The following is a 21,409-nucleotide window of genomic DNA, read 5'->3' as shown; positions in this document are numbered from 1 at the left end:
AGCAGTACTTTTCCAACTTGATGCAAAGCATACAGCTATATGTACATCAAAGTCTTTCTCTGTTATCAGCCAATGTTAGGTGGAGATGATAATAATAATATCATAAAAATGATAGTGGTGATAATAATGAAATAATAATCATGCAGGTGGTGTGCTGTCAGGATCTGGACCACAAACAGATGCATAAATCTTTACTTACATCATTACCGCTCCAATTTCTTAGCAAACAATGTGTTTTCAGGCTGGCTCAGATGCCTCAAAGTTCACCCAAGAATACTCACAGAAGCAGTGGGTAATTTCATTCCAACCTGCCTCCTTCTGGGCACTCTTCCACTTCCTTTATGCTTATGTTAATCTGATGCTCTAACCTACAGGCCCATTTGCACATGCAACTAATGTCAATGAAAACATTCTGAATCAGGTATAAGGATACAGTACAATTAGTGCACTGATAAAAAAAAATAAAAAAATCAGTTACCAGTAAAGAAGCTAGCTATGAAATTAGAAAGTAGCAATTCAAGTTAAAAAGTGCATCATTTGAAGGTAGCGGGCATATGAATGCCAATCTAACACACTGCATAAGCCCTAGTGATGGCTCATTAGCAGAATGACCGTGAGAGAGCCTGGAAGACACCAATCCACACACCGCCAAGCTGCATAAACAAGCTGGGAATGGCAATATGCATCTAAGTGACACAAAGTAAGGACCTGTGGGAGTGACATGAATTATTTAAAGGATGCCTACCTCCAGAGCCTTCGCTCTCTTCAGCAGGAGCTTCTCGATGTTGCTGGACGCGCAGTGCACCAGCTGGGCTGCGTTGTTCACTTCCACACTGAAGTACTTGCTATTATTCAAGTAGATCTACAAGGTAAAAATAAGAGCCACTGTTAAAACGCTAGGAAACTCGGCCCCAAAACATTTCACTCCAGATATCACATGCCGCGTTCTAAAACCTCTCCGCAAGTTTGTTCTATCCCCCTTCTATGAAGCTGCCACGCCACAAGGCATTTCCTTCTAAATGAAGCAGGAATTATGGTATTTGTGTTGATGATTTTGAATACGAGGTGTCAGACAGGAATAAAGTTGACTGTGAATGTGTCTCAGCTCCACTTTATCACTGACAGCTCACCCGTTTCTCGCAGCCCTGGAGAGGTAGCTGTCAACAGGGTTATCAATCACAAAAAGCAGCCATCTAGCATCCCTTATCAGCTGGAGGTTATACATGGGTGATTGGTTCAGCACTTGGTGTTGCTGAAATTGTACAATGTGTCCGGACAAGACAGCTCATAAACAAAGCTTTTTTTTTCTTCTTCTTTCTTTTTCTTCTCTGTTTTAAACTGAACCCCGCCTTTTAAATTGGTGAGTGGTCGGTGACATTTCAAATTTTTGTTTTGTATCATTGATTAACACAATAAACAATAGCCGTTATTGGTCATTAAGCACTACAATATTTGTTCATTAAATGTAAGTCCAAATCCAAGCATATAACCTACAGTGTAGGACTAAATTTCTGAACAGAAAAGGGAAAATTACTATGGCTACAAGCATGAATTCCTTTTAGTCGTTTCTAAAAGTTACCAGAAAAAGGAATCCAAGCAAGACTGTCCACAATTCAATCTAACTGCAATGCAGTTGAAAGGACATATTACTCTAATGCCATTGATTTGAATGAATGAAAACTCTGAATAAAGGCAGGAACACAGTCAAGGCCAGAGCACACTGCAATGCTAATAAAAGAGCTTCAGGATTCACACTCCACCTTTCTGCCCAGTGTCCCGCCTTTAAAGAGCGAAAACCCACCTGGGGGAGGCTGGTTACCCCACTCGCTGTTTCCACCAGGTTTACCAGGTCCTGCTGCATCTGCATCACCCATTCCTTCACTCTGGGGGAAGAAAAAAAAAAAAAAAAAAAAGTAAATAAAGTCTGTGTCCAATCGGGCATATGTGAGGCCTGACACCCTGTCTCCTGAGCACTATTGATGTTGATGGTGCTTCCATGGACCAAATGGCTCCCTGTAGATCAAAGTCCCGTCGTGCCAAAAGTTCACCATCTGCATCAGAAGCTTCAGAACCAATGCTTACAGGTGTTAACAGTGGGCCTTTATTCTTTTAATGCAAGTTCTACAAAAGACTGGGATAAAGTACACAATGTACCTTTAAGTTTTTATTGCATCTTTAAGTCACACTTTCCAATAAGGTTACATGAACTGGCATTAACTAATGTAGATGTGAACAAGAATTAATGATGTACCAATACAATAATTATGCATGAAAGTAAGTTTTCATTACTTAATGTATTTCTTAAGTACTAACTAATGTACACGAATACGTCTACATTTGCAAACTATAGAAAAATGTTATGTCGTTAACCATTAACAAATACTGCATATTAACCATTTCTTTTTCATTACAATATGAATTGTCATTAACTAATGTAATGTAGTTGTTAACAGGAAATACATCAACAAGGCTGTATAGATAGAGTATCAGTAGTTAGTTAGCAACTACGTTAGATAATGCCATTTTCCTGCAACATTATTCAAAAGTGTTACATGAATTGCGTATTGCAAATTGTATTGTAAGTGTTTCGTTTTTTGAGGAGCAGCATACAGAATTACCACTGCAGTACACAGACCTGGCAGGAGGAGTCACAGTTTCAATGGCTTTCCATTTGTTCAAAATTGTGCCTTTTGAAAACAAGGACTGTGTCTCTGAACAAAGCAAACATGTCTTTCTGATACAGGTCCCTTATCATGTTTTTCTCAGCAGACTGAAGCAAAGATCAGCATGACTTCTGTCAATGTCAAATGGAGGTGAGTAGAACACATTTTTTTTTTAAGCAAAAGCATTTTTTTTCAACAAAAAGCAGGGACACTTGTAATCCGTAAGGGCACTCTACAAAAGGGTACATTGTCTTTTATGTTTTTACTTACAAATGCAAATGTTTTGTTGGAGGTGCATGTGATATCTCTCTCAACTCTCACAAAACCCAGATTAACCTTTCCCAAAAGAGTCACATGAAAAATAACACAAACACACACAAGCACACCTGTCTGCCAATTGACAAAAATGTAAAAATGTAAAATGTAATGTGTGTGTATGTGTGAGCACACATGTAAAATGGCGATAAGTATTTCATCATATATTATTCAGTCATTGTTTATTTATTCATACTGTAGGCCTGCCTGACCTGATAATTAAAGCCAGAAGTAATTATATATGCAGGGAACTATTAGTTGAGATGGCAAGGTAGCCAGTGCACAGTAAAATACACATGTACAGTGGGCTCCGAAATTATTGGCACCCCTGACTCGAAATGCACAAAATATACTTCAAAAAAGAAACAATATAATAATCTAAATAAACTCAAAATGCCAATATGTGAAAAATATTGTACTTTATAAATGTTTCAATAGAACCAACCAAAATCAAACGAAACACTGGCCCACTACCACTACAATGGCCATCTGAGGGGCTGGACCTTAATCCGATCGAAAACCCGTGGGCTGAACTGAAGAGGGCAGTTGATGTACCAGAATGTGATGGATCTTGCATGGACAGTGGAATGGTCCAAAATCCCTCCTAATGTGTTCCTTAACTTTCAAGCATTAGAGGTTCAGTTTTTTTATTGAATTGATGTTTGATTTTGGTTTGTTCCATTGAAACATTTATAAAGCACATGTATAAAGTATTTTTTCATGTTGGCATTTTATACATATAGATATATATATATATATAATTTACATTTCTATACATTAAAACCGCTTATTTATTATATTCCACTATGTGGTCTCTGTTTGTGAGTCTAGGGCCACCGCAGCCCATGCAATACGTTCACTTTCCTCCCTGACACCTGTTCTAAGGGAGTGAACACTAACAAGTGAGTGACGCTACCTCAAATTACACGGTTACCTTCCGATTACATCAGTTCATGATTCTGAAGCCAAGCCTGATTTCACACACAGCATTCCCACAGCACCCTACTATGTAATGGAAACAACTCATGATGCTACACTGATACAAAAAAACAATGGGAATGGGAAATTTCTAATACATTATGAAACCTGAGGTGTTGGTATTCAGCACATGAACATTTAAGGCAAAACAAATCTCATTTATAAGAGTACACCACTCCAATTTTGATTGGAATTGGATGTCAGCAACCAAAAATGAGGAAGGAAATCCCTTTACGCTTTGTCTGCGTACTGGTATGCAGTGACGTATCCTTGCCCATATGGTGAAAATAATTGCTGCACGCTTTGTAGGCACAATGTCAAAGTGAAAAGTATACTCTTTTCAGGTTTAGCAAACATTTGAACACATGTATACTAACAACAGTAAGTGTAATGAGTGTTTTTGTGATTGCCAGGGAATACCTCACATAGTCCCCTGCAAATCATGTGACCTGGGGGGAATTAGTCCCCTACATATTTTTGATTCCTCAATTTGTGACTGTTCATAAATCCCCAACAGGATGATGATCATTTGTTCTGCCTGTGGGGGCCTATTGCTGTCCACTCGCAGGTATCAGGGAGCAGTTGACACATTTTGGGAGACTCTCGGGCCTTCTAGGAGAGGTGGGGTACCTGAACAATGCCCTAACCCCCCCTCAGCCACTGCATTAGATTTATTGAGATGACTCCTGTGCTTCTGCACACAGCATTATACATTTGGTGCTCAAACCTCTATTATATGGCATGAGTTCAATTCATTTAATTGAACAATAAAGCATACAATTAAATTAGACAGTCAGGCAAGAACATATTGCAGTTTAGAAGTGCATTTATTTACAATAGCATTTAATCAACATTACCACAAATAAAGCTGCAGAGTACTAATCATCTTCAGCTGCTGGCTAATTTACGCTTTCATCTCGGTGCCGGGGGAGTTCAGCCCAAATAGTGTGCTGCTGTCATTCTCTTTATAGACAGCTAGCATTACATTACACCATGGATATTCCTGAAAAGGGTTTAGATACTGACCGCTCTCTCACTGCAACACAGTAACATATTATGTCACTGTGATAAAGATGCCATTCATTCAACAGTATTTTCTACACATTTTCTCCTTTTCTCATTTTCTCCCGCCATAACCATAAAAACTGGCATCACATTTTGTGGTATGGAGGTATTCGTGACGAGCCTATTCTTTGTGGTGTAACCTTTAGCGGGCGGGATGTAGGAAACCAAGAATTACGCATTTAAATCATCTGTGGGACACTGCTGTTTGTGGGGCCCAGTTTAGAGAGGCAGAATCAACAACACATGAGAATTCGAGTCTTCATTTCAACTCTTAATTTGATTTTTAGAGGCCATTACTGAATGTGAACTTAACGGGAATGAGCCATAGCATCGGCACCGCACTGGTGACAGGGTTAAATTAGCAGGGTACTCTCTCGCCCTCACGGAGAAATGGAGCAGCACCTCGGGTCAGTGAGGCTCCTGTGACCTGTCTGAATGAGCTGTACAGGATGTGGGGAATGTGCAGTCATCCAGACTGCACAGTGAAACTGGGGGACTGAGAGGAGAAGTCTGCACCCTCCCGAACCCATGATGGACATCTTACCGATGGGCTTACACATATGACTGCGTACTCCATATTGTCCAATGTCAAATTAAGGGATACATAAAATAAAGAAATGCATTCCAAATGTTCTACTAAACGTGAGTAATGATGGAGAAGGCACAGCTTACACTTTTGCAATATCCAATAACTTAATTGTCCTGCAAATTGTGATATCTAAAATGATTTACAGAGCCTTTGCCATTTGCCAGATATTGTTGCTATGATAAATCTCGTAAATCTGCTGTTGCATGAAAAATGGGCAGATAGAAGAAGTCTGATTATAATTGACGGCTTTCCGAACAGTTTTCCGATGACAGCAGTGGAAATAAAATTGATTCATGCGTGTAAGGTGGGAGGTGCTAAATTTGACAGTATGAAAAAGTAGGCGGCAATCTCAGTAAGTGCTCATTAAGAGTGTGTTAATAAAAGGACCATGACCCTACAGCTTACTTTATTGTCAAAAAATATGGTAATGCACTTACACATTTTGGCAGGCCATATTTTTAACTTAATTAGAAATCTTGTTTTGACACCCAGACACTGTTCTAGGGGGAAGGCAGAAATTCTCCATGGACACAAAAAGTAATTTAGAGAAAAGAAGAGGTGCACCAGCCGCATATTATACATAAAGTACAATATTATACTGTATAAGTTAAATTGTTCTTCCTCCATTGAGGCATGAGGACTGAATTTGACATTCAGCCCACACTACAATAAATTCCGTAAATATAGTGGCCGCAGTATGCATAATAATAATTACAATTAGGTACTCTTCTTAAGTATAGCCATAGACCTAAAGCAAATGGTCCTTTGCATTACCTATTTTAAATGCAGCATGCTCCAACTGCACTTTAACCAAGCATCTACTTAGATCAATAGTTGAGCGTTCCATAATGGGCCAGCTGGTTATCAGCAGATTACCACTCTCAGTGAGAGACACCTAAAGCCCCTTTACACATGGAAACCACAACATTATCCAGGTTACGTGTTTTTTTGTGTTCACAATCAGGTCTCCTACACAGAAAAATTCTGTCAGTCAACACATGACATGACTGTTCCGGGTAGATAAGACTAGGTTTTTCATAAAATGTAAGAAACACCTTGTAAACATCATAATACTCTTTCTTATGAAATAGAACACTTTTTCAAAGACTTTCTCAAATGTTATCAACCAGATTGCATGTAATCAAAAATAGTTAGACAATCATCTTCTTTCTAATATTTATGAACCACAAAATGGATACATAATGTGTTAATCAGGAGGCTTTGCTTTCAGTGTATTTAGCATGACGTGTTCAGGTCACATGTTGACATGAGAAAGCATGAGTCTCATGAGCTGGCAACTTTGGTGTAAGATGAACATCAACTATCATTACCAGTTTTAGATTAACTTTCTTCTTTGGTTTTACCATTAGCGCCAGTCAGCTAGCTAACATTATTTTAACAATCTAGCACTAGTTGGGATTTGTTGCTTGCCTGTCAAGCTAACCATTTGCGTGCTTTACCAGGGAAAGTTGCTGCTTTCGTTCACACTGGAGCACACTAGTGGAAGGTTTCTTACTAGAACCCGATCTAGCTCATCTTACACAGAAAATCTCATGCTTCTGTTCACACATGCCAGTGACACAGAACATTGTGTTTCTAAAGCTTCTGATCTTCCTGAATGGTTTCATAGTCAATAGTCTGAAGGCCTAACAGTGTCTGAGTGTGCTTCCATTCCATTGGGATGAGTGTCTTTCCTTCCTCCCCGCTCTCACCATTGTCCTGAATCGGGTGGGAAGAGTGGGTCTGCTGAACTGCATGAGGTGGGAGAGTTGAATTGAACATACAGTATGCTCAGTGCTCACACATTGCAGTGCTGGAGCTCCCCAAACCATCGATACAGAGAGGGAGAACCCAGGAGCCATGTACCAGGGAAGAGAGGCAGCACGATGCATGCGGAGTGTGGTGAAAATGCATATTGAAAACGTATGAGGTGATCTGAGAAGTTGCATTGATGTTCAATAAATCAAATAAAGGGGAGGGATAGACGTCCCGTGGAAGAGGCATTTTAAATGAGGGGGACACCCTAGATCCTAGACCAAAGGCATCTCATCTTTGCATAGGATAAGATTTCGATAAATTAAATGAGGGGGGAAAAAAACAGAAAAATTACCTGCCTCACAAATGTCAAGAGGTTAGCAACAATCTTAAATTGCCTGCACAGAGTCATTGCCTTCCTGCCAGGAGGCTAAGACATCCAACCTCATGGTACAGGAGTGGCGGCTATGTGCTTAATGGCTGTGGATGCCTGGGTGAAAAATGTGAGATCTGTCTTCCCAACGTCATGAAATCTGTCTACTCTGCTCTATAAACAAGCGGATTCAGATACCGCGAATGGCGGTAATTAGGTCTGCAGGGGGAGGGGATTGACTAGAAAACCGCTCCCACAATGTGCTTTCATTTTGGAAACCACCTAATTAGGCCTTGAACACTTCCAGCATGCTCAAAACCAGTGTTGCACCATCATTACACACATGGAGCCCACTATATTTTACAACGACGGGAATATAAACAATGAAAAGACCCTTTACCATCATGCGTTGGCATCATACAATATGCAGGCACCTCATAAAACTGCATCCTCACTGGGCTGCATCAACGGTGCCAGCATGACAGAGGAAAATGCACGTCTGCTTTCATCTGTCTTTGGCTGAACAAAATTAGTCCTGAAATACAAGTGGCAACAGCATCTGAAGATTTCTCTTTGAAGAAAATCCATTAAGCAAAGCCTAGCAGTTGATCCAATTCACTCTCTCATAGGAAAATATTAAAACAGCAGAAACACAAATGGTATTAGTATGAAATGGGAGCATTGAAAAGCACATCGATTATTTATCCTGCTTTTCCCTCTCCCCATACCCATGCACTGGACAGCCAGTCTCTGCTGGAGGGGGGAGAGCAGAGCCAGTCCAAAGATTGCCTCCTGAACCAAAATAATTCACTGTCACTTTGCAGCTTCAGCTACAGAACATGGTAGAAAATGCGCATTAGCTATTCAGGGGAGTATGAGGGCTCTGTTGTATTTCTGCATTTCTGTGCTGAACCCATACAAGATGCCGCTTACAAAATATAATGTTCACAATGCCAATACACAGCTTTACCAGATATTCCAAAAGGCTGGATCACTGTGTGGCTTTAAAAATAAAGCCCCTACAGTCTGAGAATTCCATAGTGAAAAACTATAATCTCCTATTCAAATGCTGTGGTACAGTAGCCCATGAACAAACCTTTCTTAGCTCTTACCATGCCAAATTTGTCAATGACTTAAGGACTTAATCCAGTTAGCAGTCTGGTAATGCAGCCAACATTTTCCAGCTCATTCAAGCTGCGGCTTTCTACTATGTATTCTTAAATTAGGCTTTTAATCCTTTTAAGGACACCAGAAGATTATCGGCTGGGTGAGGGTTGGGGATTGAACTCAGCACTTTGCTGTGGTTCACATTGCCGTTGCCAATTCTCCAAGATTGAGCGAGATCTCACACGTAGTGGTTACGTACTTATTATGAAACAGTTTAAAATGGGAAAAAAAATTCATATTTAAGACTTCAAAGAGCATATTGGAAAACATAAATCTGGTATTATTATAAAAATATAAAAAACCCCGTCCAATATCTAAACATACAGAACACGCTGCTTGAAAACATCCGGAAAGGTACTGTTGATGCACCTGTCAGCTGCAATCTCACAATCTCTTTGTCATCCAGCATTTGTGACACAGCAGGGCCACTGTGGGTAAACAAAAGCCATTTTGCCAATCCTTCTCCCTTCCTGCTGTCGTAAAAAAAACTCCCTGAAATGGAGCCAGCTGTCGTTCGCACTTGTGGTAGTCTTGAAAGCACAGCATTAAAGATTGAAAGGACAGTGGAAGGTGAATGGCACCATTGCAGTGGGCACGGTGAGAACAGGCGTGATACGAGGGAAAAGGTCAGGAAGGCTGTAGCCGTTCGTCACTGAGCTGGAGCTGAACAGCAGCTGTGCGCAGAGTTTTAACTGGTGGAGCATTCATCCCATTCACTTACTCACCTTCAGAAAGGCACTCCAACCGTGTGCCATAAAGTGGAATAAGGCAACTTGGAGAAATGCAGCGTATGAGTAAACTGTATGAACGTACTGGCAATGATGTTAAACATTCATTTTGAATTCAAATAATGACTGCGCTTGACCTGACTGAAATGTTCTTCTTGAGACAAGGCTCCGCTTTGGCCCTCAATAAATATAAGCACAATGACTGCACTAAAATAGTCATTATCAGCCACCAGAAATACCTGTGAACGGAAAAAATAGTTGTGTCTCTAATGAGATGAAAGCATACATATACTTGTAGCTTTCTCTCATTACATCATATTATATTATGTAACAATAAATTATAAATGCCTCAATCAATAAATAAACAAGTAAACACATGGGTATAATGCAAGAAATTATAATGAATAAATTATAAATATAATGCCAAATAATACATTTTTGTCAAACACACAGAGTAAAATTTAAAGGCTAGTTACAATATAACATACTGACTGCAAGCCTGAGACAAATCATCTCCTCAAGAAAGAACCCAAACAACTACTGTTCAAAGATCTACTGTAGATCTAGGTCTACAATTTAAGATTTAAATTAAATAATTAAAGATGTAAAATGTGGAGCTCCATCAAAAAATAGCATTTAAGGAAACTGAGTTAATGGCCAACCCTATATATATATGATTTTCATATACAATATGCAGGCTCTATCCAGTGCTGCTCTGCAGATATGATCAGGATGGCATCACTGGGGAAAATGCAATGGGATGCAGATGCAGCTGTGTCATTATGGAGTCAGTCACCTGGGGAAGGCCAAGAATGCACTGCTACAGTAAATGTGTGTTGGAGATTGTGAAAATGAGCCCACCAGAAATAAAGGGAGAGATACAATCACTAACCTACAATCTAGGCATCAACCTGGACAGGGAAGGGTGGGTCATTTACAGCACTGAATTTTTCAAAATAATTTACCCTACCAAATTACAGATAAAGCACTCTGATGCCATTAAATATTTACCATTCTACATGTAGGTCAACAAGGCTTTCTTGAAAGAGTTCCAAGTTATCCCTTTGCATGCTTATGCACAATTTTATTTAGTATTTACAAACAGTATGAGAAAAGAAACTTGAGCTGTGCACAGTGCAGTTATATTGGTTACACTGCAGAAAGTTCATCATTGCTAATCTCTTTTGTGTGCAATGGTCGTTTTATAGCTGAGTAATCTGTCCATACTGGAAAAGAATAAATAAAATACATTCTATATCATTTCTCATTTTAACTGACATTTCTGTCAGTTCCCAAGACAGTTACCATTAAAATGAGAACCTTAAACCCTTAGACCTACAAGTAATGATCAAGTTTTTGAAAGGTGTTCCACAAGCTGAAATGGCTTCATTTTTGATCCACAAAGTTCTCAGCACTGTAAAAATGAGAACTTCCTGTCTCACACTAATTACATAACTAACCATCATTCAAGACATTTCCTGTAACATCCTCTGTGGGCATGGATATGTAGGCAAAACTTTCAGACCGCTCAAAGCACGTATCAGCACAAGACCGCGATTAGGAGAAAGGGTAAACGCTCTTCTGTATCCAAAAATTTTTATGAACATGCACACCCATTAGCGAGTCCATGATGCACGGATATAGATGTTTTACAGGGGGTTAGAGGTGGGGATTTAGATAAGAAATTACTGAGACGTGAAGAATGGGATTTAAGCGGAATTAATTGGTTGTAGGTCCATCACGTGCTTTTGATTTTTCATTTGTTTTTCAGTATACCATTTATTTTTCCTAAAATGTAATGTTAAAACATTTGCACAGTTTATTTCTTGGTCCAGTACAATGAAATAATGAAATGGAGTGCGGTCTTCCTTATACTTTTACTTGTATCGTTCCCTAGACAACGCACCGTCTCATCTGCTTTTTCATGTAACATCCTCTAGCCTTTCACAGATACCTTAAGTAGTACCTCTCAGTGGAAAGGTGGCCCTTCTGCTTAATAAAGGATGGGCCTCAGGCTATGGCTAATTATGAAGAACACTACAGCTGCTGGCCATAGTCAGCAATAATAGTCTAAATTCAGTAGTGTGGCCTATTCACTAGATCAGCCACAAAGGAGCCCGGCCTACTCTGCTTACAGTGTGAGCAAATGCAGCGTCCATAAAAATAGAACATATGTCATGAATGTAAACTAATTTGTCCACACATTATTAACAGTACACGTAATCAAGGAGGTGTTTTCCTATCACCCACCTAGCAAAAACGGTGTGGCAACACTGAATTCAATTGAACCATCTGATGTGCATTCCAACCAGCAATCAGATAAATATTTGGTGCTAAAAATAGATTTCCTCAACATTTCCAGCTTTAAAAACATTCAGTTTTAAAAGTTATTGTTACTAAACTTAAGCAATTAAAAATATATTCTCTGATATGTTTTGAGCTATTGGTTGCTTGCCTTCCTGATTAGCTAGGTAACGGATATGTGCAGACCCAGGGAGGAAACTAGTGGGGGAAAAAGTCCACATAATCTCAATGTATCTGGCACAGCTTCTGAACAGAACAGAGAAACTCCATTTGTATTCCATCTGCATTCCATTCCAGAATAGCCTAGTATGTTACAGTTCTTTCATATAATTTCTACTTCACTACTGATGATCTTTGAAGTTTCTGAACCTGGGAGCATCTTTGTGAGACTAATTAAAACTTTTGTGCATTTGTCACTCCCGTCTTAGCAGGCATAAGCTGAGAGCGAGAATTAAAACTGTATTTTGGCCAACAGCCATGTTTGTCACCTTCTGCGTACCCTCCCTGTTGACTGCCTGTTCTCATGACCCCTTTTCCTCAGCGGGGGTTATAGTCTCATCACTTGTGAGGTGGCAATTATATGACCTGACAAATATAACATCTCTCAGAGTATCAGTCCTTCACAGCGTCACGTCAAATTAACTCTCTGTAAAGTAATCCCTTTGCCATGTGAGGTAAGGTTGATGGTGCCGTGTATACTGCGGTCTTAAATGGTCATTTCTTCACTTCTCCCTCAATGCAGCAAATGGCAAGATGAGATTTGAGATCCAAATACACAAGATAACATTTCTGGGAATCATATCTGATGCAAAGTTATATCAGCATGACAGTGTTTATTTTAAAAAGCAGCACAATTCAGATCAGTCTAGACAGCATTTGGGAGGATTCTCATTTCGAAAACAGATCCAGTTTCCTGACCCGAAGGCTACAACGATCTTGCTGTAAAATCTAAATAGCCGCAGCAAAGAGTACTGCAACAATTTATTTTTTAATAGAAAACAACATATGTCAAAGCTTTGAGGAAACGGAAATGGAGAATGCACATCAATTATTTGTAATGACAGATGGTATAAACAATACCCTTAAACAATAAATAACAGCGCCATCGGCTGAAATCGATGTGAGCGAATTCAGCTTCTTCCTATCAAGTTACATGCGTGCTGCCTCCCACTGGCTTCAACATGGGAGGCATCTCCTTTGGCATTCCAACCTGTCTCCACTGATCTCCTTCCCGGCACCACACTAAAATACAACCCCGTTCAATCCCATGGTATGATACGCACCACTCCTGGCAAAATAAATAAATAAACCGCGGTCTAGTCACGACTGAACAAAATGTGACTTGGCGTCACCTTGACTGAACCAACCTCAAACCATGCTCTTGTCGTGACAGAACCAATTGTGATTTGGCATTGGGCCTAAATGACCCATGCTGTGCTTGAAAGTCCAGTCATTTTCAATGTGAAACACAGATTGATTGTAAGTACAGATTGGTTATGGTCTTTTGGTTTGTATGGTTCACTTTTGTTCGCAATATTCATTTTTGTTCAGGTCTAAAATGTTTATATATGTGTATAGGTGGTTTATTTGTTTTATGTAAGGTGTGGTACGAGTTATTTTGTTCGTCTATATAATTTCTAATTGTGAAAGATAGGTATAAGCTAAGGCTTCAGCCTATACATTTTCGGCCAATACATTATTGTCTTGGTAAGTTTTGATTAATTTATGCGCTTGATTTATTGCTTTTTTGGTTGTTGTTCTTGTCTAGGTAAATTTGTTCATACTGTTACTATAGTTTTTTTTGTTTTTTTAATCTCAACACTCTCGCTTTGGTCCTGTGGCTTACTGAAATGGTCCATGTATTTAAGTGGAGCCATTTTCAGACTTGTAGAGCTGTAACAGAAGGCTAATGCATTCCAAGTAGGATACAGACATCATTAAGATTCTGATCTGAAAAGGATAATGGGCAGCATCCAGTTTTAGAAAAAATATTTTAAAATGTGTTGTACATTAACATTGTCAGCATTGCTCCAGCATTGTAATGCTCTTCACAGTTATTGCAATGGAAATATCATCATCTACCCTCATAAAATAAATATTTTATTGATAGAAAAGTAACCATCCTCTAAGAGAATGGATAAGCAGTGACTATTAGAAAATCCTATGCCATTTTTTTATTGAAAGTTAAACTGACATTACAATTATAAACTGGTATACTGCACTCTACTGTGCAAGGCCTGCACATCTGCCATGAGAAAATGGATCACATGGTCAAAATGAAGACATGATGAAAAAACTGAGTTATATGCAGATGTTGTTCTACAGTGGGCAGGCAAGAGCCCAAGCTTATATTAGAAATACCGCGGGAGTCTGGGATTGAAACATCGCTTTGGGGTTGAAAAGAGAGCCACAGGCACATATGTCCAGTCTAAATGAAATCTTGAGATTGTTAAACATGCATGACCGTAGTTACCACTTTCCCCTTGCATACACATGTAAACACCAGCAGGCAGTGAGAAAGAAATTCATTCAATGTGTGATACTAAAAATACCCACAATTATGTAACCGGTTTTAATAAAATAATAGTTTTTCTTTATTTTCCTGAAATATCGCACACTGTTGTGTAGGAAGTAGAGAAATGCTATTTCTGCACACAGATTTTTCAAGTCACATTAATTGCACACTTAAAATGGGTTGGAGTGGTGGGACCACAACAGATATTACTCACTATGTCAGACTGCAACATTAACATGACTGATGGAGTCAGCTGCAGATTAATACAATACCCCTCGCATTATGTGTACCTTAGTTTAAGAACATTGTTAGGCTCATGGTTTCTTTCTTTTAAAAAAGGGAGGCATCAGTTGGCAGAGCTGTGAACACAGCAACATGAACAAGTGCCTGCAAACAGATCAATAGGATCCATATTTCATTTAGTGAGAGCAGGATCTGGCCCGGTGAGGGGCCTAAGAAAATGGGCCAAAAAAGTTTGGAGACAGAGAGAAAACTTGCACGCAAGCATCCAGTTCCCAATTGCCATTGCACTAGAAGACCAGAGCCTTCCAACAGGTTACATTATGACTGGATAAACAAAGAAGAAATAAATATTTTGGGGAGGGGGTCTAGAACTGTGTGTGTATTTTGAACGGTTGCTGAGATACCACAGACGGGAAAGGACGGCTGAGTCAAACCCCCACCCCACTGTTATGACGTGTGCACGTTGACTATATATAGATCTCTCCTTACACCTGTCATGAGAGAGAGAGTGCACCACAGAGCGTGAACACATGCCCTCAGTGCCAAGCCTCAGCACCCAGATGGGGCTGACAGAAATAACCCTCAGCTGCTTAAACCGTGGAAAAGTAAGTATTATTATCCTAAAACAAGCATGCGGAGATGCCTGCTCCAGCATGCGTTCGGATAATGAGCCTACCTGATGCTAGCTCATAGCGAAAAACTGTGGAGCTCGCAGAAATTAATGGAGGCAATTAAACTCCAAATGAATCCCAAGGATGGTAGTATTAAATGGTGGGACAGGAACAATGAGGGGTAGAGCAGATGTTTGTGCAGATCCACGGGGCCTGTTGCAGAGACCTGTGGAGGGCGTGCGGTGTTAAACGATGAAGCTCGGCTGCCGTTCGCGGGGTGCGCCTTTCACACGGCGACGCGCTCCTGTCCCCCGTCCAGTCAATGCCGCTTCTGCCTCCCGACACTTCTAAACGCCTTCTTCAAACCACCGTTCCACTCCGTGAGCGTGGCTGTCAGCTCCGAGAGGGTGAGGCTATGAACCCACACCCCCAACGGCGGAGCGCGAGCAGGAGGGGCTGCTTCTAAAATGCGACAACAATTTATTTGTGGTACTTATGCGGTGCTTACTGTATGGAACAGTACACACAGTGGCAACATGCAACAGTGTGTTAGTGACTGTCACTACTGTAAATTACTTTGATTAACCTGAAGCTTATTTGCTGTAGCAGCACCATCCCCATGCATCCGCTCTTTGGCATCTCTGTTAAACGCGTGGGTGGATCTTACCAGCAGCAGCACAATTAAGGCCTGTGGTTTATGGAGCAATGTCTGTACAGATACTGTACGTTCACAAACTGTAGATATGTGCATTACATTCCATATATGCAAAGTAACATTGATACGGATGGCACATTTCCAACGTGTTATGGAAGGTGTCAACATGGCTGATGAATATAGCACTTCAAACACGTACATGTGCAGACACACACACGTGCGCATATGCTCTTATGCTCATACACAAGCTCCCTCTCCCTCTCCCTCTCCTCAATGGGAGCTGGGCAGCACTGACTCTTGCTGCAAGCAGACACGGAGCCATATGTTCTAAAGAAGACCGTCTGAACCTCCTCTATATTCACTTCTCTCAGCACCTTCTGTGCTACATGTCCAGAAGAAGGGTCAGCAAGTCTTCACCATTTCAGCCGTTTTTCCTCTGGTGATGGTCAGTGGTAGATAGTCATCGTACGCAGCTAAAATTATGCTCACAGCCACACTCGAGGGAGCTTTTCACTCTCAGCCTTGCAATGTACTTTGGACTCCCCGATTAATATGACAGGTTCTACTGCGCCGTGGCCAGCGGATCATGAAGGCTAATAGACACAAAAGGGAAGAGTGGCCAAAGGACCGCAAACACATAGACAGCTTCTGTCTGCTCTGTCTGCAAAGGCACCCGGGGCAGAATCTGAAGCATAAGCACTGCGTTTCAGATTCCCTGACTTTAATCATCTGCCCCCAGCCACATAGCATGCTAAATGCAACCTCTGGCCCTCACTCGCACTTACTCTCCCTCCTCTGATGCCTCCCATGAAACAGCGCTGCTAGTAAATGTGTGTGTGAGTTTGTATTTAAGTTCAGAAATTACGGGGCAAGTACTTCATATTTAGCAAGGAACAAAATATGAAATGTGGCAATGATTGTTAAAATCATTTGATAATAACATAATAGACAGGGCATCTGTGTGCCTTTTAAAGGCAACGGTTTAATATTCTTTTGAAGATTGAAAAAAATAATAATAATAAGCCCACAGCAAATCCATGGAGACACTGCTCCTGTGTAAGCGGGAAGGGGGATCACAGCCCCAGCGTGATGTTGCAGTCACATCCAAACAGCGGGATCTGTGCACAGTTTATGTGAAATATAGCACAAACTGGATGGCCCCAAAGCCACCATAAAGGCCTTTTTATACAATTAAGCATTGCTTCTGTGTGTGGCGTGACTATGTGGTTTACTGCCCTTTCATTATTGTGAAGTGTTATTTTGGTCTGTGGAAACAGGCTTTGTTTTTGTCAGCGTGTGGTTCTCTAGCGCTGCACTGGAGCAGCAGCATGTCTGAATCAGCATCGGCTAAATAAAGCATGCAGTGAGACGGTCATGGACCGTCATCCAGGCTTTCACATAATTAGGCAAAATTGGAGCAAAACAGTCCTCTCATTCACCATTAACAAGCGGAAGATAAAGTCATTCCTAGATGACTAACAACTGCTTTCTCCGCAACAATGCCGGGTCCAATTATCTGGGTCAGGTAGTGGTTTTCCACTTTCATACATACCTATGTGGAAAGGAGTCTGTTCACATGACATGACCATTCCAGATAGATAATAGGCAAGGCAGAATCTCTACTCTGAAGCAATACAGGAGGTTAACATTCAGCGAGCTCATCTTTAAACCAGCCAGGTATATTGCTGAATTAGATTTTTTATCAGCTATATAACTCCATCCAACAAAACATAGTTGAGAAGGGATAGTTTTAATATAGCTTATGGTAACATATTTCATCAATACTGCTCAGTTAGGCCCAGTATGATCCCAAATGGCTAACACCCGTTAAACAATGGAAGCATGGCTTATTAGCTAAAAATCAATAGGCTACTGGCATGTATTGTTCTCAGTTAAATTAAAATATATTGTGGAAACAATATTGCTATATGCTATATGGATATAAAGGAGTTGTAGGTGCTATAAACACACTGTGAAAGTTTCAAAATGAACAGTCTTTAAAGAAATAAACACAATCAATATTAAGAAACCGTGCATTTAAACAAGCCATTTGGCCTTCCATAACTTTATGACATCACAACTGTTCGCTGATTTGAATAAGTCTGCCTCATAGTAGAAAAAATCCAATCACTGGGTACCGACAGATTTCAGTTCCTTGCGGAGCTAGCCAGCCAATCAGAATAGTGGTTCATTGATATTAATGAGCCTTAATTAAAGACAAAGTCACTAAAAAAAGCCTGTTCTTGGTAAACCTCATGAGAGGTGCTGGAGAATGGACATGTAAAACTGGATAGAGACCACACAAACATCTTAACGTAAAATAAAACACTGGAAATGTGTACAATATGGGACCTTTAAATAATGAGATATATTTGCCACTGATTTGCAACTTAAAAACGGAAGAGCCCAACATAAATGTTTAGATCTACATTATCAGAAAAAGAGTTCTTGTCTCTATAGAGGAACCCTTTTTAGTTTTTTATGGAACCCTCTATGGTCAGTGAGAATAGTGTGAAAGCTCCCATGATTTAACCATTTTGTCCAACAAGGAACCATTGAACAAGATAGGGTTCTCCTACGGAGACAGAGAGGAGCTTTTTGGAAGTATTTTTTCAGAGAGTGATACCAGGTAGAAGAATAATTCCAGTATATAGCGCACAAGTCATAATGGTGTTCATCTGTCAAGCAAAGACAATACAGTTTATTCCATTCCTGAAATAAATGTTCAAGAAAAAACACACAATGCAGTTCCAATATCATACATGCAATGGCTCATTTGATTGAGAAGACAGATTTTGTAAAGTATTTATTAAATAAATTGTGGCATAAAAAAAATTCTGTTCACACTATGCTGTGACAGGAGATTTTCTTAAATTTTACTAGGTGTTGACCAGACAAATTACAGGGGAAATCGAAACCAGCTCTGTTTGCATGACACACACACAGACATGGGTTAAGATGCATGTGTGGACGGGGCTTTGTACTAACCCAGAGTAATACATCATTCTGAATGACTTTATCATTCACTCCTGGCAGGCACAATGCTGTAACAAAATCTCTACTAATGAGACCAATACTGTAAACTGCCGGTCTGAGATTTTGTCTATAGATCAGTTGGATACAGACATACAGAGGATGCTCACAGAAACATGGAAATTGTTGACACCATAGTCATAGTCCATTTGAAATAATCTAAATTAATTCATTGAAAAATGTCTTGATTTACCCAAGAGATACTCTGGAATTGCTTGTCCATGCGATACGAATATTTGTGTAGGCTAACTCACATTTTTAATAGTTATATTCCCTCAATGCCAATTTCATCTCATTTGAACCAGGCATAAGATGTCAATTTGAAAAAGTGTTTTTTCTGAGACAGTGCTACAAATAGCTAAATCATAACAGCAGACATCGATAACAGAAAGGAAATGTTTTCAAGTAACCGTTTTACATAAACCCACAGCAAATTCACACATGGGGTAAAATAAAGCTCTATCGCCAGAACTGAAAAGGAAAACGATAACTACGAGAAGACATTAAAATGTATGTTAATTGACCTGAAGAGTATTCCTTAATAGGATCCAACTCAAAGAATACAAGTTGGCTAAGGTCCGCTGGATTTAAGCCCAAATACAGTAGCCTATAACCTGTAGCCTTGGGAAACCCCCGCGATTAGCTAAACGGTGCAAAGCAAAGTTGCCTGCTTGCTTATAAATTTCATTCAGTCAAGCATCAAGAATAAAGGCTCGTTGCTATTTATTTTTAAATCTATTTCTGCGATTTGGCGTGTGCACTCAGTATTTCCTATATCAAATCAGTATTATTATTTGAATCTGGAATCATTCGTTTAATTTCATTCATTTAAAAACCTACGTTAGACTGCGTTTCATCATCTTATTTACCGTAAATGTACGCTACATTCAACGTGGTTACTGCCCATTGAATTTCCAGTTCCATGTTTTTCTTATACCACGGTCAGTGACGCCGCGGACCAGCAGCTGGTAGTCTCATACATCCTACTGAAGGATTAAACCTCGCTGCTACTTACATGACTTGATTCGGAAACTGTTCTGAAGAAAAGCTGTACAACGTTGAAAGGAGTAAAACCAAGGTGACGGATATCCTGTAAGTATCCATGGTTCGGCAGGATTCCAAGCACAGAAAAAAAATTAAACCGGTCCAGATAGTGACTGACACGAAAGAAACAGTGAAACAAAGTCAACAGCGACTTGTACAGTGACTTTTCCCCCCAGATAAAAGCTAGCTAGCTAATCTGATCAGACGCCATCGGGGCTACTTTGAAACATATCTCAGCTGATACATTTCTGCTGAAGCTTTCCTTTGTTTGGTTTCACAAGTGTTTCAATTCGCCGATTAATTTTCAGAGATGCCCATAGCATGTGTTTATTATGGTAGAGAGGGTGGTGTCCTTATCTCCAGTCTGCGATGAGAAGCGCTTGTCAGATCCCCCCACACTAGTTCAGTCTGTAACAGTCCCCCCACCCCCTTCGGTCGACGATGATCATGCAATGCCTTCCATACATGGAAGAGAGACTCACCAACTCGGTAACGGGCTGATCCAGTCCAACGTCGGCTTTTTATCAGATTCAGCACCAAGCCACCTGATATAAACCCGTTGCAAACTTGAAGGCTTAAAGGTACAAGCGGTCTTTTCTCCATCTTGAAGGCAAGAGTCTATATAAATACTGTATGAAAGTTCTCAATGGAGGCTAATAGAATGATTATACATGGTGACCCATGTTGTGATCCATTTGCAATTTCTGTATAACAGAAGTTCATACAGAAGGGTGTGAAGTTCCTTATTTATTGCTTAAATAAAATGAACACACATTTTGAGAATTTAAAGTTAGTTGCCCGTAAAAAGAAGATGCACTCAATCATTGTGTTCACTTCTAATAGCCTATAGCAGTAATACACAAACACAATGGTTAATCAACCATGATTATCCCAATATGAACAAATTAAAGGATGAAATCACAGGTTACTTGAAGCCTCTAAGAACCCATGCTGCAACCCCAGGGATGCAAACTCTGCATTTTCCATAATTATGGCAAAATGTATAGCATAGCTTTAATCTGGTTTCTTTACTGTATGTATGCTGCTCTTCCGTGTCTGTTAGGAGAAATGTAGTGCAAGGCTTGTAAAATCATTAATGTTTGAGCCTCTAATGATAAAATAAACATTTTAAAAGTAGATAAAATGCATGTTTTATTTGTGAGACCTGTAGACCTGAGATCTGTAAAACTGTTACTTAGGGAGGCTGGGGAATGCAGTATTCACAGATTCAGTACTTAACTGCAGATAAGTCAGTCACTTAAAGTTCCAGCCAACATTGATTTATTAATAGATTTCTTTCCTGGAGACAGCAAAGAAGCCACTTGTATTCTGAAGTGTGGTTTAAAATTAATATGCAAATGTTATTTTTCC

The 21,409-nt window shown here is 39.9% G+C and overlaps 1 protein-coding gene across 2 annotated transcripts in view; it reads right to left on the bottom strand.

Moving 5' to 3' along the window:
* LOC133135728 (voltage-dependent calcium channel subunit alpha-2/delta-1) overlaps positions 1 to 20,445 on the bottom strand; it is a 127,747-nt gene extending 107,302 nt beyond the window's left edge. For both annotated transcript variants that reach the window (XM_061252958.1, XM_061252960.1), the window contains exons 1-3: positions 20,010 to 20,445; positions 1,802 to 1,883; positions 746 to 862 (exon numbers count right to left, since the gene is read on the bottom strand). In XM_061252958.1, the coding sequence (XP_061108942.1) occupies positions 746 to 862; positions 1,802 to 1,883; positions 20,010 to 20,098 (288 nt within the window). In that variant the 5' untranslated portion in view covers positions 20,099 to 20,445. The remainder of the gene's footprint in view (positions 1 to 745; positions 863 to 1,801; positions 1,884 to 20,009) is intronic.
* Between the last annotated feature and the right edge of the window lie 964 nt (positions 20,446 to 21,409).

Source organism: Conger conger, chromosome 8 (assembly GCF_963514075.1).
Source record: "Conger conger chromosome 8, fConCon1.1, whole genome shotgun sequence".
NCBI classification, from domain to species: Eukaryota; Metazoa; Chordata; class Actinopteri; order Anguilliformes; family Congridae; genus Conger; species Conger conger.
Note: the sequence above shows the minus strand (reverse complement) of the source record. Positions and strands in the feature narration are given on the sequence as shown.